We start from the raw sequence: 26,329 nt of genomic DNA, 5'->3' as shown, positions 1-26,329 counted from the left end.
TTGCAGTGGATTTGATTAGTTGAAGTTTTTATTAACATTTTCTAAGAATTTCTAGATCCTCCAGTACAGCTTTATGATCAACATTTGGTGGAATGTAACTATAGAGTTGTGCTGGCAGACCTCAAGATTCCTAGTGAGAATATTTCTCCAGGCACTTATAGGTCCTCCAGAACAATTCTATTGAAAGGGAACCATAATGTCACATTGGAAGCCCTAGACAATCCTAGAGAGGTATTCCCTCAGATTTTAAAAACCTCTTTTTTATTCTCAGCTTTTCTACTTTCACAGGGATCATGTGGTCCTAATGCCAGTGAATGTGACATGATGACTGTACATCACAAGGACAGAAACTGAGGTGAAATCTCCTGAACAGGGGAACAGACAGCAAAACAAACTTCATGGGGGGAGGGGTTAGGCTTTCCCTATGCTATCCACAGATAGATAGAAAGATATGGTTGGAGTTACACTAAAAATGTAACTGTTCTGATTTACATACAAATTCAGCTTAAGAACAAACTTACATAACCTATCTTGTTTGTAACTTGGGACCTGCCTGTATATGGAGACATACAAGGTTTATAGGAGACAATTTAGCTGGCTCAAAATGGAAATTGAAAAAAGGGGGAAGCAAGAAATTGTATTTATGCTTAGGATTAGATGTGATTGGGAGATTGAACTTTTCTCACAGTAGTTCAAGGGCTGAGGATATGATTTACAAACCTATGAACAGCTGGGTGTGCAAGGCTTTTTATGAGGATGATTCTGTAAAGATTTCCAGTTCTATCAAAGAATGTCATGAGTAGGATGATACTGCTATTTGTTAACAAATACAGTATTATTTGAAAGAGAATACTTTTCCTTGAAACAAATGGTTATACAATTAGAACATCTGGCAAATGGTCAAACCTCCTGTCTTCATTTCCAGATCTCTACCTCAGCAAACATAGTTAAGGACTATTGAGAGTTAAATGCAATTACCACTAGCCCAACTCCAACAGTTTGAAGACATGCTGGCTCATCTGAACACAGGGAAGATTTTCACTAATCTAAACCTGAAAGTGGCTTACTATTCAGTAAGGATGAAAAAAGATGAAAATAAAACACCTTAAATTGTGCCTTCAGAAAATTTAAATTTTAAATAATTTCATTAGTGTTAGCAAGAGCCTCAATAATTTTCCAAAACCTCATAAATGAAATTTTAAGAGAGCACATGTAGAAAAGGGTGATAGTTTATTTGGATGATATACTCATTTTTCACAGAACTATACATCCCATGTGAAATTGATAATGCCTTGCTGAAAAAACTCTTAGCAAAAAAGTTGTTTGTTAAACTGTGTTGTTAAAGTGTGTTTTCCGTCAAGAAAAAACTGGACTATCTAGGGTACAGGATATTGGTCCAAGGCATAGAAATGAATACCAATAAAGTTCAAGCAGTTATCAAATGTGAGGTGCCAAAGACAAGGAGACAGCTTCAAAGGGTTTTTGGGGGGTTGTAAATTTCTATAGACAATTCATACCAAATTTTTCTTCAGTTGCCCTGCCACTCACAGAATTAATAAAAACCACAGAAGAAGGAAGAGGGGCCCTGAAACCATATAAACCCAAACCTAGTATCAAATTATAGTGGACTAAGGAGTGCCAAGAGGCATTTGGAACATCAAAACATCTCATGAATTCAGAGCCAGTTTTGAAACATCCAGAACCCCAACAGCATTTTGTAGTACAAGTCAATCAAGTATTTTACTCCAAGCCCATATGCTAATCTGTCGAAAAAAATTAATGAGACACAATCTAACTATGTCTGAGAAAAAGAAGCAGGCACTGAAGAATTTGTTTTAGAAGCCTAGTGGCATTTCTAAAACGGTGCACCCCACCAATTCAAACTATATACCAACCATCAAAAATTCCAAACACCACGCAGAATGAGCCCAAAACAGCTGAAATAGGCAAAGCTTTTCTCTGAATTTAAAATATTTGTCAAGCAAAAATAAAGTTATGTCAGATAACATTATCGAGGCTGCTTCAGCATCACATGTAAAAAGGGGAATTCATAGACACAATGTTTTCAACAATTGGGGTTGCAGGTGGTTAGCAGAAATCATGCCAGAAAAAAGGAGAGCAGAATCCTACCAAAAGCAGGAGTACACTTCCTGATTAGTATAAATCAAACTAATTGTCAAACCCTGCAAGTGTAATCTTCTCACCATTCTTTTGTATATACTGCAATAAATAAATAAATTATCTATTGCTTTTTCTTTTACTAAAGTACCGGTCGTTAACTTGTCCATTTCTGCCAGTTGGAACATATTTAAAGTCCACACATTTCAATCAAAGGAATTCTAAAACTCCTCTACTTCTGTGTGTACTGCAGTGATCATATATTGTAGAGTTCCATCCCTTTTGGTGAGTTATCTGACCATCTGTCAATTTCAGTAAGAAAAGTTTTGGCTTGAAGCAGATTTTCAGTCTGAATATTTTCTGAATCACATTGTAAAGGTAAAAAGGGCAAACATTTTCCCCTGACTTTAAGTCCAGTCATGTCAGGCTCTGGGGGTTGGTGCTCATCTCCATTTCTAAGCCAAAGAGCCTGTGTTGTCCGTGGAGCACTGTTACCTTTCCGCCAGAGCGGTACCTATTGATCTGGTCACATTTGCATGTTTTCGAACTGCTAGGTTGGCAGAAACTGGGGCTAACAGCGGGCGCTCACTCAGCTCACTGGATTCGAACCTGCAACCTTTCGGTCCACAAATTCAGCAGCTTAGCACTTTAAAACGCTGTGCCACCAGTGGTTCCTACTGTGGATCTGTCTCAATATGTTCTTTGCTTTGTAAGACCTGACCTCAGCTATTGATGATGACAGGGCAACTTGAAGATCTCTTATTCACATGACCAATATACATCTAAGTTGACTTGTTAGAAGTTAATAACAACACAACAGTACTATAGAGAAGGGCCTAGTAAATTCAGGAGATGGCCTAGGGCAAATCATTCTCTTCTCCAATGCAGATTCAAGCAGAAGAATTTTTCCTTTTGGGTACTATGCTCAGAGCTGGCCCTAGGTATTTTTCAAGTGTAGGCGAACAGAATTTTGGTCCCCCCCCCCCGAAACCAATCACTGAAAAATAAAAGTGTTGGATAAGCGAAAATGTTAGATGATAAGGAGGGGTTAAGGAAAAACCTACTAAACATCAAATTACATTAAGATTTTACAAATTAAGCACCAAAACATCACGTTTTGCAACAAATCAACAGAAAAAGCACTCTCGACTGTGCCCCCGTATGTTTTGTGCCCCAAGCGACCGCTTAATTCACCTCATTATTGGACCAGTTCTGACTATGCTACATCATATTCAAACATTAGCCACAATGGGAGGAAGCCGGGCGGCACACGTGGGATTACATGTAAGTCGGGTGATGCAGAGCTTGGGGCGATGGGTTCCCCACACTCCCCGCCGGACACTGCCAGATTTGTCACAATCTGTGGCAATTCCAGTGGCCAATGTGTAATTAGTCACTCCTGTCAAATTAGAGTTATAAAATTGGTGCCTTCTAGTATTCTGTTACTTTTGTCACAGCATTTAATGATGTAAGTGTGAATACAGTAATTAGTTAGACTGAAAGTACTAAGCCTACCCCAATGCATGATTCCAAAACATCTGCTTTACTTTGGTCTATGAAACAAAATGGAAAGTGTACAGAACTGAGCCTGTCCCAACACAGGTAACTCCACAGCCACAACCAGAGGTTATGGAAACCTAGTATATCATATGAGTAGATAGGCAGATAAAAGACAGATACTTTAAAAACCACTGAATGTGTTCTAACCACACTGGGGTGGGGGGACCACAATGATTTCTCTTAATCTAGTATATACCAGACTTTATATTTCTAGGCACAAAGATCACTGCAGATGCAGACTGCAGCCAGGAAATCAGAAGACGTTTACTTCTTGGGAGGAGAGCAATGGCCAACCTTGATAAAATAGTGAAGAGCAGAGACATCACACTGGCAACGAAGGTCCGCATAGTGAAAGCAATGGCATTTCCCATAGTAACCTATGGTTGCAAGAGCTGGACCATAAGGAATGCTGAGAGAAGGAAGATAGATGCTTTTGAACTTTGGTGTTGGCGGAAAATCCTGAGAGTGCCTTGGACCGCAAGAAGATCCAACCAGTCCATCCTCCAGGAAATAATGCCCGGCTGCTCACTGGAGGGAAGGATATTAGAGGCAAAGTTGAAGTATTTTGGCCACATCATGAGAAGACAGGAAAGCTTGGAAAAGATCATGATGCTGGGGAAAATGGAAAGAAAAAAGAAGAGAGGCTGACCAAGGGCGAGATGGATGGATAGTATCCTTGAAGTGACTGGCTTGACCTTGAAGGAGCTGGGGGCAGCGACAGCCAACAGGGAGCTCTGGCGTGGACTGATCAATGAGGTCACGAAGAGTCGAAAACGACTGGGCGATTGAAGAAGAAGTATGTGCATAAAATTTGTCCTGCTTTAAATCCTTGGGGCTAGGGCTGAAATAGCATGCAGTCAGTTACGAAAGAAAGCCCAATGAGATGGCACTGGCTAAGTTTCTGGGCAATTTTAGTAAGTATCAAAGGAATCTTAGGCATTGTGATGCTTTCTGAAAATACATAAACTACATGTCTAATTGGTGCTGCAGCTAGATGCACCTAGAATTAAGATGTGAAATACAGAAAGTTCAATGCACGTAAGTTTGATATGCTATATGTTCTACAGTAGTTTTGCTTATCCAACATAAACAGGCCGGCAGAACATTGGATAAGTGAAAACACTGAATAATAAGGAGGGATCGGAGAAAAGCCTAGTAATTGTCAAATTACGTTATGATTTTGCAAATTAAGCACCAAAACATGTTTTATGACAAATTGACAGAAAAAAGCAGTTCAATACATGGTAACATTATGTAGTAATGACTGTACAGTAGAGTCTTGCTTATCCAACCTTCGCTTATCCGACGTTCTGTATTATCCAACCAATTCTGCCTTTTAGTATTTAATGTTTTTGTAGTCAATGTTTTCAATATGTTGCTATATTTTGGTGCTAAATTCATAAATATAGTAATTACTACATAATGTTACTGTGTATTGAACTGCTTTTTTGTCAATTTGTTGTAAAACATGATGTTTTGGTGCTTAATTTGTAAAATCATAACATAATTTGATGTTTAATAGGCTTTCCCTTAATCCCTCCTTATTATCTAACATTTTTGCTTATCCAACATTCTGCCAGCCCGTTTATGTTGGATAAGCGGGACTCTACTATATTTACAAATTTAGCACCAAAACACCACACTGTATTGAAAACATTGACTACTAAAAATTGACTACAAATAAAGATGGAATTGCTGCCTAGAGAAACAGCTGTGGATCCGGGCAGGAGGCAGACTGCATTGGATAATACAGAACATTGGATAAGCGAAGTTTGGATAAGCAAGACTCTACTGTATATGTATCTGCTGTAAAGAGACTATGGGGCAATAGGGATAGTGTCCCTAAGCCAGTATAGACACCAAAGGACTGATCAGTATAATGGTATGTAAGGACTCCATACCCAAGTTTAAATTCTTGTAATTTCTGGGAATTGAAATTGTCACAATGCAAGGACCATACTATGCTTCTATTTTTTTTTCTAATCAATGGAACATGGAAATTTTCCATCCCCTGTGGTATTCATCTTACCTGCCAGCTTTAGTGATGATCATTTCTGTGCCAATGTCATGAAATCTTTTCCAGAGATCAGCACACTGCAATTCCACCTGGATGTCTTCCATAGACGAGGTAGGGGGTGGCTGAGAGAGTGAGCTGCTGGATGTGAGGTCGGAGTGGGATTCAAATGAGCAGGACCGTCTCTCCGGCAGCACATCAATGTCTGATCCCATGCTCTGTTCTGAATCTTTTAAAAATAAATAAGAGAATACACAAGATCAACATCTCAATGTCTACAGTTCTTTAAAGAAGGAACAGATAAAATGAAGTCAACATATTTTTGAAAACAGGACAGTTGCATCTCTTTTATTATATGTATGTTGTTGTTGTGATTTACAACCTCTTTTCTGGTTTTTCTCTTCAATATGATATATAATATTTCAGTTAAGTTTTAAAGATGCAGAATGAAATTGTCCACAATATTGAACATAAGTAGTAACAAAATGAATGAGAATGCTGCATATTGAAAAACACTAGAGAGAAAGCAGAAAGGAAGAAAATGCATTCAGCATGGGCAAAATGATGCCACACAACATCAGCTGCTCTTGAAAAGTGAGACATTTTTAGACAAAGGATTTTTTTTCTGGCCTTTTGGCATTTTTGTCCTTAAAAGTCACAAACAATACCTTTTAGTTTTGGTTTTTGCTAGTGTTTGCTAGTGTTTTCTTCAAAATACATTACTTGTTCCAGCACCATAATTTTAATTTTCATTAATTATTATTATTATTATTATTATTATTATTATTATTATTATTATTATTATACATAACAAAATTACTACACAGCAAACAAGATCACTATGCTGGCTTTTGTATTGGATCACATGTCGGACACTTCCCAAGTGTCCAGGACTATGTGATGTATGGGTGAATAGTGCATGCAGATTCAAGTAGGGTGGCCTTTTGCAGTTGACAGATGGTAATTTTATCAGTGCCAATTGTTTTCAAGTGCTGGCCAAGGTCTTTAGGCACTGTACCCAGTGTGCCAATCACCACTGGAACCACCTTTACTGGCTTGTGCCAGAGTCTTTGCAGTTCGATCTTTATATCCTCATATTGTGTAAGCTTTTCTAGTTGCTTCTCATCAATCCTACTGTTGACTGGGATTGCAACATCTATGATCCATACTTTGGTTTTTTTTCCACAATCATGAGGTTCAGGGGTATTGTGCTCCAAAATTCTGTCAGTCAGATTTCGGAAGTCCCAGAGTAGTTTGCCGTGTTTATTTTCTGTAACTTTTTCAGGCTTGTGACCCACCAGTTTGTTGTCACAGGCAGATGGTATTTGTGGCACAAATTATTATTACTACTACTATATTTCTCATTATTATTTGAACAATTTTTTTCTTGCAAAAATAACAAGTTGCTCTTCAGATTTACACGTCTCCATAGCAGAAAATACGGCAAACATATGAATCAAATCACTTCAAAACTTATTTTTTATTTAATTGTAGATTTCTAAGGGGAAAGCTAGAAAATTGGCCTGAATAAAACACATGCTTTTTGCCAGAATATGTTCCTCTTGAACAACACCACAGACATAGTGTGGGAAAGATCGTTCTTTGTACATATTTTAATTTAAAATTCTGGTTATTTGGATGTGAGACAGGGCCCTGAAAAACTGGGATTCTTGTTACATGGAAAGTATCCAACATGACCAGGAACATCTCCACTTTCCACACAAGAGAATCAAAAAATGTGCAGAGGGGTACAGAGCTAGATGCCTGTCTGGTTGTTTTGTTTTAGAGAGCATAGCACATAATTGGAGAGTTCATACTAACCAAGAAACTAAGGGCACATCTACACTAATCACTAAAGTCTATTTCAAACTGGTATTCAAAGTAATTTTGCTGTGCAGAAAATTACGGAGGACATCCTCAAACCCATTTTAGGCCCAAATGGTGATTGCAGAAACCACACAGGTTGGAATAATTTCCAAGATCCACATAGTTTTTTAAAATTCCCCATTACTGGAATGCTCATGTGCATATTAGCATAGACAGCGGTTCACATTCTGTGGAGCTGATTTTGCTCTGAGATTTGGTTTACATTAGAGTGCACTGATATGTATTAAGGGTTCTCTTAGACTTTCCCTCAACTTTGTTTATGTCAGTTTAAAGTCCTGTGTGCTGCAAACTGAGGAAGCTATATGACACAAGCTGCAAAAACTACATTCAGTGGTCAATATTATTATTATTATTATTATTATTATTGACACAACGATGTTGTATGACACAGCAAACAAGATAGACATGCTGGATTTCGTTTCACAAAACCACAAGTCGAACACTTCCCAAGTGTCTTATTATTATTATTTTATTTTTATACCCTGCCCCATCTCCCTGAGGGGACTCGGGGCGGCTTACATGGGGCCAAGCCCAGGCAACAAGCAATATAAAACCCAACAATAAAAATATAGATGGGGTCTAAGTGAAATTTGAAATTTATGAACTTGTATTACACTTGATGAAACTTAATTGTTGATAATTTTGGGTAAGGCTATATATTAGAACCACCGATCGAGCAAACATTATGAGTAACAGAATAAAATATAACCAAACACAATGCACAATTCTCATATAGGATATGTTGGAGTCATATGCAGAAGAAAAATTAGCTGCTTGGCCTCATACTCTTTAAAATAGCATGTGGAAAATGCTCAATGGATTATATTGGGCTTTTATCCCAAATTATAATACTTAGTATTCATACGGTGTTCAAAATATTTCAGATATATTATGATCTCATAACACATGCCACCACTAGTTTGGAATTATTGTACTGCATTTGTGCCTCAATCTGTTTTGTGCTTATCTGCTCAGAAATAATGCATGTTGAAAGAAAAATCCTGCATGAAAGAGCAAGCCAGCACCAAGACCGTGACCAATTCAGATGGGCTACAAAAATGTCAACTTCTATGGTATATGGAGATAGATTCTGTTTGGTTTTCTTTATATGTCTTACTGCTATGCTTCCGGTTTATTCTGCATTTCTCTCTCCATGTTTTAGTAGATACTTAAGTGGGTGCTGCCAGAGTGCCATGAAGGAGAAAGGTGCCAAGTTGCAACTGGAGACTCCTGGGACATGGGAAGAGAAATCCAGGGTGGGTGGCTAGCACCATTGAACTGTGTTTTACAAAGCTGGGCAATGGGAACTCCCTCCCACCTCCAAGGCAACTGAGGAAGTCCCTGTGCAGATTTCATGGACATGACCAGAGGAGGGAAATTGCAAAATGAAATGTTTTTGGCTAATAAATGGGTAATTCAGGAGTACCCACAAAAGGTGTCAACAGAAAGCTGTGGTGATAACCTATTAGTGCTGGTAACTTTAAAGGTTCTTATATTAATGGAAAAGGACAGACTTACCAATAATAAACTATATCAGCCAAATGAATGCTCCACCATCAAAAACAGCATACAAGGAGGTGACCAAATATGCAGCGGGAGGAAGAAATTGCTATCTTTCTGTGAACCAGACTTTGTTAGAAAGAGTGCACTAGACAGGTATTTGGTGTCATACAGAAGCACTCCTACGCCCCATCTACACTGCCATATAGGCTCCAAGGGTGGCTGCTGGAAGTGCTCCCCTCAAGCTCAGCTCTGGCACTTCTATCTACTCCTTCTCTTTGCTATCTGAGAAAAGCATAACAGACCAGCTCTAATTCAAACCAGGCCCACAGTCCTAATGGGCAAGTGCTGACATCCCCTTTTCCTGCATTCCACATATAAACAGCTCCACTGAATCTGGGGCTGGTCCAAAGCAGCAATGTTCTGGACTGGTTCCAGATTCAGGTAAATGTGTAGGACCCACAGGTGAACCATTTCACAATAAAGGAATAATTCTCCTTAACAATATACTCAGATCTCATCTACATATTTAACACAATCTGGAGAGGTAAGAGTGTTAAATAATGGATACAATTTTTCAATGTTTATAGTCATACATTTTCCTTGTTCAGCTTTCTCCCATCATTAAGTATGTTACACACAACAGTTTCTACAGACTGCAACCCAGTAACCACATGATGTGATAAATATGCTATTGGCTATTCAGTCACGCACAGATTATAGTATTTGGCTGCAATCTTGCATACTTCGACCGAGGATTCAGAGTAAACAAATTGGAACTCTAATTATTATAAAATTGCTACCTTACTCTGTCCAACTCCCTTAAAGTTCCTGGTCCAAATTGGGAGACTTATACTATTGGTTCCTGGAAAAAAAATTGCATTCAAGGGCAAACCAAACAATTGACAAAACATGTAGTTTGGCTTATCACCTATGTTCACTTGAACTATTACCAGAATCAGAAATGGATGTTCCCATCATTGAAAATTGTGATTCTAAACATAAGTAATCTTCACTCCTGAACTTCAGGGGCGAGATTACAGTTGGCCCTCCATTTTCACAAGTTTCATACTCATAGTTTTGATTATGAATTTGAAACTTAGCCACCTCCTAACGTTGGGACTGCCATGTGAACATTTCACATGGCAAGCCCATCCTCAGGAAATAAGTGAGTTCCACAAATCTCTGTTCCTCTTGGGCAAAGGAGAAGGAGAACCATGGAGAGTAAGAACAAGAGGCACGCAGGAAGAAGAGGAAGCACCAGGTGTACCAGAGCGGTTTTCTCCTCTGTTTTGTCATGTTTTTCTGGCCCTCTTTTGTCTAGGCAAAAAAACAACAACCCTGTGCCATGCAGGAGGGGAGAAAGGACCCAGCATCTGCATGTGAAATCAATAATAATAATAATAATAATTTTATTTTTGTACCCCGCCACCATCTCCCCAGAGGGACTCGGGGCGGCTTACAGATATAAAACCAACATACAATAATATCAAATACAAAAACAAATAAATTTAAAAGGCATTAAAAAATCAACTCCTTCTCCCCTGGGGACTGCAGCAGAGGCACCCTATTGCCACTCGAACTCCCCTATTACCACCCACAAAGGCCCCAACTCTCAAAGTTTTTGCTATAGGTTGCATTAATGTGCTAAGATACCTTTTCTTCATGAGGGCAAAAACATTTATCAGCACTTTTACATCCCTACTTTGGAGTAAGTTGCATTGAAAACAATTGGTCTTCCTTCAGAGTAGACATATACAACTAGTTTTCTAGGCCTAGTAGCTGCAACAAACATTAGTTTAACAATTTGTTACTTTTAAATCTAATGTTATATCTGTAAAATGATAGTGCTAGAAAATATTCAAGATTTCAGATAATAATTCTGAAGTGCTCTAACTGCTTTTAGAAAACCTTGTTCATATTTTCTTAATATTTGCGTCATGGTCTTGAATCCTTCCTCAATCACAAGATGCACACTTTAAAAGTTCAGCTTGTGCCGTTTTTAGAGTCCTTTTCTACACAAGCTTGCCAGAGCAATTCAGTTGAGTAAAATTCCTGCTACATAAGACATGGGGATGGGCCAGCTGAAAGACACATCTGCTCTGTTCTTTTTACATAGCTTCATTTTTTTTAACCATGAGATTTCAATGAAACTGAAAATATTTCATTCGAGAAACTTTATGGCATGCTGTGAGCAATTTACAGATGCCAAAACTATATTGATCAAATACACACATACAGGGCCAGCTTCTGCCAAATACTGCTCCCCCCCCCCCACTCCTCCTCTGGAAATTTCTTAAGATGAAGCAGCTCTGTTATAGGGCTCAGGTCCAGGCTTTTTGGCAGATCACATCTCCCTGTATGAAAATTGGGCCCACAGATCCTCCCCCCTCTCTTAGTCCCACAACCATCACAAGCCCATTTAGTAGGAACACGAGAGCCACTTTAAATCTCCTTCTGGAGGGATAAAGTCGCGTATAATTTATTATTATTATTATTATTATTATTATTATTATTATTATTCTTATTAGAAGAAGAAGAAGAAGAAGGCCTTCCCAGTGGCTGCCCCTTGTCTCTGGAACTCCCTTCTTCCCCTGGAAGACAAAATGGCCTCCCCCTGCTATCCTTCTGCCATCAGGCTAAAACATTTTTATTCAGACAGATTGTTAAAGAAGAACATTTTTAAGACGGAGCCAGGGGGTGTGGTGTATGATTTTATTCATTTTAAAAGGTTTTTTAATGGTTTTAATGATTTCAACTATTTATTTTGAGTGGTTTCTATGTTTAATCCTATTTTAGTGTCTGTATGGTTTTTGAAGGTTTAAAATTGTATATTGTATTGCTTTTGGTGTCATTATTTGCTTTGGTTCTCTTTTTAAAGAGAAAAAGCAAGATATTATTATTATTATTATTATTATTATTATTATTACTATTATTATTTCTACAGTTTTCTTCCTTTCCAAGAAAGCAAAGGGAATATAATCTTGGGATTTTTCATCTTAGTTTCTCCTTGCTTTCTTGCTTTCATCTTACCTATATTGGAGGTGTGCGTAAGTGCAAGGCATCCAGTTAATTTCATATACTGTATTGATTTATGTTTCCATTTGGATGTGAGGACAATGTCAAAACTGAACACTGGTAAATATTAATTTCTACTCTGGAACAGCTTTCAAAGAGAAACTAATTCAATTCCTTATGTCATCAAGCCTTGTACACAGCCACATAAATTAAGAAAAGTGGCCAAACACATATTATTTATTAGATGCAGCTCAAATGAGTGCACAATTGTTTAAAATGATGACACTCAAATATTTGAAAATAATAATCTTTCACTTAAGAAGCAAATGTGGCCCAAGCAAAAAAAAAAAAACAAGAGCTCCATGGTCCCAAACCATTTCTTCAACTACAGAACCAGAAGCTACAGGTGTCACTGTACATTCAGGTAATACTAACAATGCTAGCAGGTGCATAATGGGTTGAATAAAAGGCTTAAGGCTTCATTTCAATGAAGGACTGAAATTAGAAGCACCAAAATGCTAGATTTCACACACAGACATCTATACAGACCATTTAATGCACCCTCATTTTAAAGAAAACAGACATGCCTTGCTTTTTATAGATGATTTATCAAAGTATTTTACTGCATTGTGCCAAAGAAGAGTCAAGCCCAAAGGATCTTGGAGAAGCACATTGACATGGTTAGCATCAAGTTTAAGAGGAAACTAAATCAACCCTGACAGATTGTGGTGTTAAATATCTCTTGCATTATATGCAAGGTTTCCTTGGCATTTTGCACAGAAAAAGTGTGAGCTAAACTCCTGGACAGAATGGGTTTGTTGAAAGGAAACTTAGATATCTTCTGAAGATAACAAAATGCATGCTAGCAGATACTCATCTTTCCAGCAGACTATCGGATGGCACCATTATGTCTGCACAAGATCTCCAGAATAGGTTACCAGATAAAGGCACCACAAAAACAGAGTTTTAGTTATGGCATAGCAGAATGCCAGACATAAAGCATATTAGAATTTTTGGCATACAAAACATAACAAAAGTGGCATAATCAAGATGCCAAAATAAAAGACTGTTCTAATTGGCAGTACTCCTGGAAACAAATTATGCAGAGTAATGAACTTAGATACTACTAAACACTTGAGTTTACTTTGATGGCTGAAACAGAGCTATCAAGATTTCCTCTGCTGTATTTTTCTGATGAATAAAATATTGTATTAGGTTTTTCACAAAGAGAAGATACTTTATTAGAGTCCATGGAAGAAAAGAATGAAATAATTTTAAAGACCTCTCTTTAAAGTCTGCCAATAAGTAAAATTAGCTATGAAGTTAATACAATGTTATGAGAAGGGCAAATCTGTCAATACTGCAGAGTATCCCTGTTCTTGCATGCAAGCAACAATTTGCTTCTTCTCTCTTCTGCTGACCCAGACAGAAAGACTTTTACCACATCATCACAAAGGGCATGCACCGATTTTAGCCCAGGTCACCCACAAAACTGAGTGGCTCCCATTACATGACGCCGTGCCAGCTCCATGGGTGAAGGAGGGTGGATCCAGCGCATGCCACCAGTACAGCAACACAGGAGAGCTCCTGTGTTGCCATACAATCTATGGGGGGAAGCCATGCACACCACGTGTGCTCACGCTTCCTCCCATGTGATCGCCCTCACTTGACTCTGGGCAATATGGGGCGTGGGGCACCGGATTCCCCACACACCTATATGAACCAGATAACCACTGGTGCTAGTCACCGGCCATCTGATGAGAGCTCAAAGAGAAACAGCAGGTGTAACTGTATGTGCATTTGCCTGCTTTGCATCTTTCAGAGTTTACAGAGCGAAGTGACTTTTCCAGAAACAGTTGGCATGGGTGAATTTGCCACATTTTCCCACGTACCCATCCCCTTTTCCCTTTCATCCTGACCATATATTCAATGTCAACTCACTAGAAGATGTAGTTTTCCTAGTAAATTACCAGTTTCAAACTCTGATTATTAGACATTTCCTCTTGGAGGCCTTTTTCAGTCCTAAAGATACCATTTAACTTCTATATTTAAATAATAATAATAATAATGTTTATTTATACCCCACTTTTTTCTCTAAAAAAGAGACTGAAAGTGGCTTACAATAAAACCAATAAAATACAATTTAAAACCTAAAAGTATACAAATATTAAAATAGAATTAAATATTAAATATTAATGGTATTAATAATAAATAGTTAACCCTTAAAACTGATTTAAAAGATATTCATAGCTAAAACCACAGGACCCCAGACTTGATTTTAAGAAGCTCCTTCTTTACAAGCCTTTCTGAATAAAAAGGTTTTAGCCTGCCACCAAAAGGAATAGCAGGGAGTGGCCATTCTGGCTTCCCTGGGAAGAAGGGAGTTCCAGAGTCTAGGGACAGCCATCAAGAAAGAAGGCCTGCTCTCTCGTTCCCACCAATTGACCTTGAAATGGAGGTGGGACCAAGAGAAAGCCTCTCCTGAAGATCTCAGGGTTCAGGCAGGTTCAGTCAGCGAGGTGCAATCAGCCAAATAATCTGGACCTTCACCACATTTAGAATCATAGAATCATAGAATAGTAGAGTTGGAAGAGATCACATGGGCCATCTAGTCCAACCCCCTGCTAAGAAGCATATTTGTTTCAATAACAGCTCCACAGAATTAGGTCTAGACTTTACATTGCTTCCCCAATGTATTGTAATTCCTAATGAAGAGAGTCCAAGTGCAAGAACTTGGCAGACAATTTCCAACAAGCAACGTCATGTCTTTTTCTTACATGGCAGGGGACTTACTTTGTCCTAACAAGGAAGAGAGGTGATGATGGTCTGCCATAAGTGCTCACAACAATAATGGCCATTGCATGATGACTGCCAACAAATCTAGTTCACGTGCTGAAATCCATGGCAATACAAGCTTTTTTGATTCATACCAAGAGGTTTCCTTTATGTAACCAACACCATTCACAGTCCCCAAGCAGAACACTCCAGTGCATTTCAATGATATTTATTTATTTTACTAGGTACAAAAATATAGAATCCAAAACTGTTCTTCAGTATACAAAACCCTTTTGAAATACAAGGAACTACACAATAAACTATTGGGGAATTTCAAGTATATTGTTTAGACACGGATTTTGAAATCAATAGCTGAACAATGATAATCAATACGTTTATGCAAATCTGTGGAAATGGCAGTATGCCCCACCACCAAATAGAGAGAAAGAAAGAAGTTACCCTAATACATGGCGGAGGAGGCAGCTATCAATAATGTTGGCCTGAATGGATACCAAATGCTGGGGTAACAAATGCTTGTGAGATTTTTGGGGACATCAAATAGGCTATTATAGATAATAGGATGCTGGATGAAATCCTGGTCAATCCAGAAATACTCTTTTTATGGTCTTAATATGATTTGACAGATTGGACTGCATTGACACCCTATTCTGCATACATCTAGAGAGCCAACATAGCCTGATGGACCAGGACTTCAGAAACCTGAGTGATCTTGGGCAAATTACATTATCTCAGCCTCAGAAAAAAGCCATGGCTAACCTCCTCTGAATAGCCAGCATGGTGACAGATTGAGAACAGCACTACGACTCTGGGGATTAGAATCCCTGCTTGGCCACGAAAATCCCTTCTGTCATCCTGGGGAAGTACACATTCTCAGCATCAGAAAAAGCCATGAGGGTCACTGTAAGTTAGAAACAACCCTAGAGTTGCCATGACAGTCAACTTGTATGCAACTACTCCAGTTGGAAAAGCTTGTAGAGTAAATTTTATAGCAACAAAAAGAACACAAATCTTCTTTTCAATATACAATGAAAAGGAAATGGAGATGAAAACAGAACACAAAAAAAGCTGGGCACAGTAGGTAAAACTGAAGGGTAATATTGAATTCATTGGGCAGGAGTGACTTTATTTAAAAAGCAAAAGAATATGTCTTAAAAACATTTTCACAAATTTTAGATTCTTTAAACAACCATGCAGAAACTCTCAACCAACAATTTTGTCCCATTTACAGTGAAAAGAGTAAATAGCCTGGCCCTTCCATCTACTGGGATCAAATAAAGAAAAAAGTAATTATACTCTCAAATATTAAGTTTTGAGTTAACCATGAACATCATAAAGACTAATATAAAAAGAAATCATAGGCATAACACACAGTTGATAAAGGATACTAACACATAATCATGTATCTGCACAGGAAACAAATGGCAAAGGATGATGAAGGAGACACAGATTCAACTGGATGAGGTGAAATGGTTACAGATGCTCATATTGATAAAGCTAAATGAGGTATGCAAAATTCTTGACTTGGAGTGCCTGCAGGTTTAATGAGCTCAGTAAATGTAGACAGACACTCCATTATTTGGCAAAAAGGAAACTGGATGTGATATGTCTTCAGGAAATAAACATTCAGAAGAGGCATACAGAATGGTCATCAATTTGAAATTGGGGTCACACTTTTCAGCTCTGATGAATAAAAAATGAGTTTTAATGTATGTGAAGAAGACATTTATGGCTGAAAAGATATTCCAGGTCAATGATGGACAATATTTAGGGATAGAGATACAACTACAGGGCGTGAAAGCTCTGATAGTTGGTGTTTATGACCCTTCAGGAGCAAAGTTGACATTTTATCAAAAACTGCTAACACAAATTAATGAATCCTCCTATGAAAATGAAATAATGATGGAAGACTGGAATGGGGTGATATCACTCAAACTGTTATTATTATTAATTATTATACTATTATTATTATTATTATTATTATTATTATTATACTAATAATGGAAAACCCAGCAGAAGCTATTCATGAAATACAAATAATATTAAAAGATTTTGAAAGGTATTCAGGATTGAAAGTGAATATGAGCAAATCAGAAATGATGATATACAATATGGGGAAAAAGGAGCAGAAGGAGCTGCAGACAAAAATGGGAGACATAAAAATAATAAGAAACAAAATAAAATATTTAGGTATAACCATTACAAAAGAAATAACTAAGTTAAAAGTAGCCAATTATGGGGCAATATGGAAAAAAATCCAGGAAAAATTAAAAGCCTGGGGAGATAAACAATTAAGTATCCCACGAAAAATATTAGCACTAAAAATGTGCATAATACCCAAATTACTTTACCTGTTCCAAACCCTATCAATAAAAATAGACTATAGACAAATAAAAGAATGGGATAATACCTTGAGAGAATGGATATATGGAAAAAAGAGAAACAGAATAATGAAAAAGATTCAATATACCCCAAGAAGATTACTTGGATGGGGATTTCCAAATCTACAAAACTATTATGAGGCCTTCCAACTAAGATCTTTACTAGAAATAAGTTTAAAGGGAGAAGATAAATGGATAAAAGTAGAGAACGAAATAAATGAAGGGCGGGGAAAATATGGGCTATATACTAGAGATATTAAAGAAATAAAAGAAAAACTAACAGGTCCAAGAAAGATTGAGTTTGAATGTTGGCAAAAATGGCAAAAACTATGGGCAAATAAAATTTCTGGAAAGACCCCAATTAAGAGCATGGGACTCCCTGAAAGGTTGGTAAATACCTTAGAAGAAAAAGGATTAAGGAGGGTAAAAGATATGTGGAAACAAGACGAAGGGATAATTAACTGGCTAGACCTTTTGGAAAAAGGGAGGAAAGAATATTGGTTAAAATTAAGAGGGATCTGGGAAAAAGTAAAAAAAGAGGGTGCACAGCCCACTGAAGAACTGAAGGTAGATAAATTGCTAAATGCAAGAGAAAAAACAAGTAAAGGAACAGTGGCAAAAATATACAATTTAATGGTAGAAGATAAGGAATTTATGATCCGAGCAATACGTAACAAATGGAATGGGGTTAAAATATTAAGCACACAAGAAGTAGACGAAATAATTAGGAACATAAATAAAATAAAAACAGAAAAATATAATGAATTAGAAAAAAAGATGGTATTAAGATGGTATAGAACTCCGGAACAACTGTCTTATATGATAAAAGGGAAGAATTCAAAGTGCTGGCATTGTAATAAAGAAAAGGGCACTTATTCACATATGTGGTGGGAGTGTTCTGAATTAAAAAAATTTGGCTAATGATACAAGGGAAAATCCAGGACTTATTACAGATAACAATACAAATTAATAATGATTTGTTACTTTGGGGAATGCTGGATCATCCAAGTATAAAAACTGAGTGCCAAGAGTTATTGAAAATAACAGTAAGAGCAGCACATGCTGTGATTGCTAGAGGATGGAGAGACAAATCGAAATGGACGTTAAATAATTGGAATGATTATATGTATGATCAAGTGTTGTTAGATATTACAGGAATTATGACTAACCAAGTAACAAGAATGAATAAACAAAAGGACATTACAAACAGATGGAAAGACTACTTCAACTGGGTGAAAAATGGAGGAGCCAACGATTACATTAAAGAAAAAATACAAAGACTTTACCTGTGGCTGGATCTGCAAGATTAATATAAACATACTGTGGTTGAGGAGGGAGGGTGTGGGTGGTAGGGAGGGAAAAAATATTGGCAGATGTTAAAAAAGGGAAGTAGTGTTGTTATGAATTATGAATTGTGAATGTAAAATCCAATAAAAATGTAAAAAAAAAATATCACTCAAACTGGACAGACTATCAGAAAAAAGGATTAAGGAAGATAAAGGCAAATTACCGTTATCCTTTTTTGAATTAATAGACAATCTTACAATTTAAGATGCCTGGACATATAAATATAGTCAAACAAAGACAGAAAGTAATTTTCAAAGACTGAAATGTTTCTGGTGTCCAGTGTACTATTACTGCCTTTTTATTATCTCTTTTTAAATATAAAATACTAAACATAACAATAAGTAATAATAATAGTGTTGTTGAAGGCTTTCATGGCCAGAATCACTGGGTTGCTGTATGTTTTTCAGGCTCTATGGCCATGTTCCAGCAGCATTCTCTCCTGCATCTGTGGCTGGCATCTTCAGACATTCTGTGGCTAATAAGGCAAGTGGGGTGTATTTGCCTAGAGCAGTGGTTCTTAACCTGTGGGTCTCCAGGTGTTGTGCATAGAGGCATCCTTTATTTGGGAGGTGTTAAGTGGCATTTGGTTGTTTGCTTTCTGGAATTCCCCTGTTTCTGAGTGGTGTTCTGTATTTACTGTCTTGATTCCGGTGTTTTTTAATACTGGTAACCAGATTTTGTTCATGTTCACGGTTTCCTCCTTTCTGTTGAAATTATCTACATACTTGTGGATTTCAGTGGCTTCTCTGTGTAGTCTGACATGATGATTGTCACAGTGGTCCAGCATTTCTATGTTCTCGAATAATATTCTGTGTCTAGTTTGGTTCATCAAGAACTCTACTATAGCTGACTTCTCTGATTGCATTAGTCTGTGGTGTCTTTCCTGATCCTTGATATGTGTTTGGAGTGCTGCATTTGGTGGTCCTTATGTAGACCTGTCCACATCTACATGGTATATGGTAGACTCATGCAGTGGTTAGGGGATCCCTCTTATCCTCTGCAAATAATAATAGTACCTGCTTTCTACTTGCTAGCTACCATCTCATGGCTAACAAAATCCAGGTGTGGAAAAACAGCAGCAGAGAGTCCTGCAGCAAAAGCACAAAACCCAATGTAGAGTCTTTGTCGAAAAAGAGCATCCCCTTTAATGAGAAAAAGTTTCAGTGACCCTGTGCCTTCCTCCATACCTAAAAAAACAATACGCTGATTTTAGCAGACATCAAACAAATCACAAAAATGTAAAAGATATAAGACTGTTTACTTAGAAAAATATGTCCAGAACAGGTCACATAGTCGCTTTGAGTCTCCTTGTGGAGAGTAAAACATCACCATCATAATAGGCAAGCATCTTGAGGTAAATAAAGATGAAATTAAAAGATCAAGGTAAACAAATGCAAAAACATGCAGGCGGCTTTCATTCTAGAGTTTGTGGGAAGGGTGGCTAAAATTATCAAAGGTCTGGAAACCATGCCCTATGAAGAGCATCTTTAAAAGCTGGGTATTTTTAGCCTGCAGAAGAGAAGGTTGAGAGGAGACATTATAGCCATGTTTAAATATTTGAAAGGATATCATAAGGAAAAGGGAGCAGACTTGTTTTCTGTTGCCCTGGAAACTAGGACCTGAAAAGGGGATTCCACCTGAAAATTAGGAAGAACTTCCTGACCTTATGAACTGTTCAACAGTGAAAATCTGCCTTAAGGTGTGGTGGAAACTCCTTCTTTGGAGTCTTTTTAACAGAGGCTAGATGACCATCTGTTTGGGTTGCTTTGATTGTGCTTTTCCTGCATGGCAGGGGGTTGGTTGGATGGCCCAGGTGGTTTCTTCCAACTCTATGGTTCTATTATTGTAAAAGAAAAGAGAGAACAAAGAGGTGTTGGGAGAGATGATAGCAGAAAGCACAACATCCATTTCAGCAAAGTACATAGACTTAAAGGAATTTTTTTGAGGAAAAGAGTATAACAAATTGTGCTCCCACTGGGATACTGATAGTCTACAGAATTTGTTTCAGGAGCCCAATTGCCCAAACAATTTGTTTACAATGACCCCTAGGGAGATGGCAGTATTGAAAGAGTTTGTTGATAAGAATTTAGCTTGTGGCTTCCTTAAAACATCAAACTGCGTCGTCTTCATCATGGAAAGAAGTGACAAGTGGAGTGCCGCAGGGCTCCGTCCTGGGCCCGGTTCTGTTCAACATCTTTATTAACGACTTAGACGAAGGGTTAGAAGGCACGATCATCAAGTTTGCAGACGACACAAAACTGGGAGGGATAGCTAACACTCCAGAAGACAGGAGCAGAATTCAAAACGATCTTGACAGACTAGAGAGATGGGCCAAAACTAACAAAATGAAGTTCAACAGGGACAAATGCAAGATACTTCACTTCGGCAGAAAAAATGGAAATCAAAGATACAGAATGGGGGATGCCTGGCTTGACAGCAGTGTGTGCGAAAAAGACCTTGGAGTCCTCGTGGACAACAAGTTAAACATGAGCCAACAATGTGATGCGGCTGCTAAAAAAGCCAATGGGATTCTGGCCTGCATCAATAGGGGAATAGCGTCTAGATCCAGGGAAGTTATGCTCCCCCTCTATTCTGCCTTGGTCAGACCACACCTGGAATACTGTGTCCAATTTTGGGCACCACAGTTGAAGGGAGATGTTGACAAGCTGGAAAGCGTCCAGAGGAGGGCGACTAAAATGATTAAGGGTCTGGAGAACAAGCCCTATGAGGAGCGGCTTAAAGAGCTGGGCATGTTTAGCCTGCAGAAGAGAAGGCTGAGAGGAGACATGATAGCCATGTACAAATATGTGAAGGGAAGTCATAGGGAAGAGGGAGCAAGCTTGTTTTCTGCTGCCCTGCACACGGAACAATGGCTTCAAACTACAGGAAAGGAGATTCCACCTGAACATCAGGAAGAACTTCCTCACAGTGAGGGCTGTTCGACAGTGGAACTCTCTCCCCGGGGCCGTGGTGGAGGCTCCTTCCTTGGAGGCTTTTAAGCAGAGGCTGGATGGCCATCTGTCGGGGGTGCTTTGAATGCGATTTCCTGCTTCTTAGCAGGGGGTTGGACTAGATGGCCCATGTGGTCTCTTCCAACTCTACTATTCTATGATTCTATGATTCTATGAAACTCAAACTATCACAAGCTAAATCAGTGGTTTTTAGAGAAAAGAAAGATCCTTGAAACCAGTGTTTCTCAAACGGTGCTCCTCCAGGTATTTTGCACTTCAGCTTCTAGAAATCCCAGCCATCTTATCAGCTGTTAGGAATTGTGGGAGCTGAAGTCCAAAACATCTGAAGGAGCACAGTTTGAGAAACTTTGCTTGAGACTATTAAGGATTAAATGCAATTAACACTAGCCAGACATCCCCCCCTCCCAATGATCAAAGATATGCTGGCTCACCTGAACACAGGGAAGATTTTTACCAAGTTAAAGAGAGATTTATTATTGAATATTAATAAAAGAAGGGGACAAATATGGAGCTTGTTACCAGAAGATACCAAATTCACCCGAACAAATTTTACTGGAATAAAAAATCTTGAGAATATGTATTCTTTAACTATAAAATGCAATTTTCCAAGCCTTGTACCAAAATGATTTGATACGTTTTGATAGTTTTCAACTGTACAATCTACTCCTAGCCAATAATGTGCTGACACCTATAACTTATTTTTCAGTTCTTTTCAATTTGGTACCTTTTGGATAAATTAAAACATATATAAACAGCTTTTCATTGTGCCCTTGGGGAAGTTTAAGTTTTGAATAATGCCATTTGGGTTTGCAAGAGCTTCCATAACTTTCCAAAATCTTATAAATGAAGTGTTAAAGACAAAGCACCTGTGCAAAGACGTGCTGGTTTATTTGGACGATCTCTTCATTTCTTCACAGGATTATGCATGTGAAATTTGTGACAACAGCGCTGAATAAACACTTGGCAAAAAAGTTTTTGCTAAACTGTCGGAGTGTACACTTCATTATGAAAAACTGGACTATCTAGGGCATATGTGTCAAATTAAAGTAGGCAGGAAAAAATTCTAGCAGATCATTTATCGAGAGTACCACAACACAGCATGCTGAAAAGACTCAGTGATTATTCCACAACAACTAGGGTTGGGGACAATTACCAGGAGTCAAGCCAAACAAAAAGAAGACTATGTTCAAGTAAGACAACCTGATGCAAAACACTTAGATCCAGGAAATGATTCCAACAACTGCTTCCAGGAACACAAAGGGGAACTGACTTACCAGAACAGGATGTGATGTGCGTAAAAGGGGACAATATTTTATGTGTCTGACATACAGCTATTCTGCAGCAATGCTATAGCAACAAAAACAGCAGGGCATGTTTAGCTTTGTAAAAACCCTACATTTACTGAAGAGTAATTCCAGTCATCGTCTTTAGGTGGACGTGAAGGACTATGCATTCCAATGTCCTGTGTGTGCCATGTCTATGGGGTAGGGAGAAAACTGCCAGGACTGGTTTTATTATAGACCTTTCCCCAAGCAATAATAAAACATTTGGTTAGTCACAGATGTATTTTTGAAGCAAGGCCACATCAATCCATGTAAGGGTGTGTGAAGCACCCAACAATTAGCCAAAATGTCAATTTAAAGTTATTACAAAAATCATGGGTGTCCACTTAAAATTGTTTCATGATTGTGCTACTATTTATGTATACACATTTTGAAAAGTGTTTATACCATTATTGGGAACAAATAAACAAAACTGCCTGCCACCCTCAGTTTGACAGACAGTTTTTGGAACAATATTTGCTATGCTATGTTAATTTTCAAAAGGATGACTGAATCTATTTATTGTCATTTGCAGAAATGACTGACAATAACTCTGCATACTCAAACACTGATCACTCATGATTTGAAAGTGTGTATGGGCAAAATGCCCATGCTGATATAATGAATGGCATGAATCAAGGATGCTTGACCAGTGATTATCCAGGTTTTTGAAAATGCCAAAGACTCGTAAAATATAGGCAGACAAATGCAGAGACACTGGTTGGGACATTAAACAAAGGCAAAAGGTTTATCTGGCCACAAAATATTTAAAAAGTAGACAGCCTGCCAAGAAATTTGAGCCAAAATGTATTGGCCCCTTTCAGGTCAAAAGATTGATAAATTAAGTGACTGCAGAACTGGACTCACCTAACACATAGAAAATTGCACCCAGTTTTTCATTTTAGTTTGCTCAAGCTTGTGCCTGAAGACAGCATGTAGCACCTAACCAACCCCTCACTACCTTTACTGGTGATTGACAGTAATCAACACTTTGAAGTGTCTGAGATTTTGGATTCAGGATTTTACCATCAGACATTGCCATGTTTGTTAAATGGATTTTTTTTCCTTTCAGTGAATGGGAATGGTTGAATTCTAGGAATATAAAGACCCCTATGCTAATTATGGTTTTTCATACCACATATTCATATATGAAGTGTGATCATGGGGGAAATGTGGTGTCATGACTCCTTTGAAGTCATGCCACCAAAAGCAACATGGAACATAGAATTGGCTGGGTCCATCAAAGAAAATATTGGAGGAAACAATAAAAGTCTATTATGGAGTGGTTTGATATAACTGGGAAATAGAACTTTTATAAGTATGATTCTGTAGAGATCCTCAGTCCTGGAAAACTAATGTTATGCATTGGCTGGGTCTGTTATTTTTCAACAATGTAAGTACAATTTGATGACAATAAGACTTTTCCTTGAAACAGACTGCCAGAATCCCTGACACCAATAAACAAAAAGTTTCCATTGTCTAACTTTGAAAAACTGAAACTGACAATTATCTTTATATATGGAATATTGTATAACTCTTACTCAATACTTAAATATATAAACACACATATACATACAGTTGTCCCCTGTACATTCTGCATCCACATATTCAATCATCCATAGTTTGAAAAGATTTTTTAAAAATCCAAAAACTGTGCCATTTTGCCATTTTATATAAGGCTTGGCCATTTTACTACTCAACAGTATAATATATAATGGGAATCCACAGAATTTGGTATCCATGGGGGATCCTGGAACCAAACATCAGCAGATATCAAGGGCTCGTTTTGTTGGTGTGCAGGTGTGTGTTGGAGAAACAAAATTTAAAAACAAAAGGGGTCAAATTTTAATAAGAACTATGAATCACAATAAAATCCTAATTTTATTCAATTTAACCAGTTCTGCATTTATGTGCTTTTCATTAAGTACCAAGAATGCTCTGCATTCCCTGAGAGGTGGGGTATAAGTTATCTTTTTTAAAAAAAAATATAGTCATATTTCTGCAAACCTTGCCATTTCTGATGTCATCCTTAATACTTGTGTCAGTTCTGCCAAAACTCACTAGATCCTAAGAGATACGTTGTTGACCACCAACACTTGTAGTAATATGTTATGAATGTCTTCTTCACATTTGTGTTTAGTGAAGTGATCACATAGTAAAAAAAATACAAAAATCCAGCATGAAGTTGTGATAATTACCTGTCCAAGTTTTATTTTCAGAAAATAAAAGGATCTGAGAAGCAGGCATCCAAGTAGTGGCCAGAAATTGGTGGCAATTTGAAGTATAAACAACATGGAAAGACTGTAAAAGCCAACTGTATTGTGGCATAGCTATTTGATTATCCTATTGTGAAATTTTCTTAGTATATTATAGGTATTGCTGTTTTTAAAACTCACCTTATACTCATCGAGAAACGGATTGCTCCACCTTGTGGTTACATTATTTTTCATGCAATGATACTAATTCAGCAAATCCTTGTGTGCTCAAAATTGTTTTGATTCCAGGGTGGACAAATTATACAGTATATCCAATGCATTTAAATTTCACTGTCCAGAGCTGGGTTTTCTATTGTGTAAATTCAAATATTTTGTAGAAACTAAGTTCATGAAGCTGAAACTCATTCATTTTATTTTAGTCACTAAGTTCCAATTATAAGGAGATAAAACATAATTTCGTATATTTGGCATGTTAGGTCATGTAGTATTCTTTTTGCATAGAATGTTTTATCTAATACAAAAAGACCAGGTTGTCGTTGAAACTCTTTCTTAACTCCTGAGCAAAGTCACTAAAAGATTTCCATAATGTTCAGATGTCTACATTCACAACCAAAAAGCCTGCTTTCTGGCTTGAATTAAACACTTACTCTCCCAAAATGCCATGCTCACTATAAATAAAAATAGAAGTATAGAAAGTCTCTACATCACAAATATATTACAAGTAAACAAGATAACAATTTTTGTCTGCTTGAAGGGCTTTCCCTTTTTTACACAAAATATTTTCAGGGGCATGTTGAAATAGGATTTCAAAACAAGAAAGCTTTACAGACTCAATGAGAACATCTGCTTGATATGGTTAACCCACAATTCAATGGAGAATTTGTCTCTCTTAATCAATTATACCTGTCTTGGAAATTTACACAAATTCAGAAAACATAACTGAAAACAAATAATAAATGTTTGTTGTATCCGCCTTGTCAACTGCCATAAGCTCCTAGGACCAAACCTACTTTAAAATATGAATAATTCAAACAGTGTAAATCTCAAATATGGAGCAGACGTGAAAACATAAGACCTTTTTTAAAAAAAAATCTAAGTCCTAAAAATATACATCCTGAAGAATTAAGACCTTCAAAGTTCTGATGAAATAAATTCTTATACGCTCTGACAATCTCACTAAGCCTAATGGGTCAATGAGACT

At 37.6% G+C, this 26,329-nt stretch overlaps 1 protein-coding gene across 2 annotated transcripts in view; it reads right to left on the bottom strand.

The window, feature by feature from the left end:
- tbx15 (T-box transcription factor 15) overlaps window positions 1-26,329 on the bottom strand; it is a 71,684-nt gene that overhangs the window by 28,264 nt on the left and 17,091 nt on the right. For both annotated transcript variants that reach the window (XR_001730585.2, XM_003223748.4), the window contains exon 2: window positions 5,708-5,921. Coding sequence is in view for 1 of the 2 variants with exons in the window: in XM_003223748.4 (XP_003223796.1) it covers window positions 5,708-5,921 (214 nt within the window). In the remaining variant the exon portion in view is untranslated. The remainder of the gene's footprint in view (window positions 1-5,707; window positions 5,922-26,329) is intronic.

The sequence above is a fragment of the Anolis carolinensis genome, chromosome 2 (genome assembly GCF_035594765.1).
Source record: "Anolis carolinensis isolate JA03-04 chromosome 2, rAnoCar3.1.pri, whole genome shotgun sequence".
NCBI lineage: Eukaryota > Metazoa > Chordata > Lepidosauria > Squamata > Dactyloidae > Anolis > Anolis carolinensis.
This window is presented reverse-complemented; position numbering and strand designations above follow the sequence as displayed.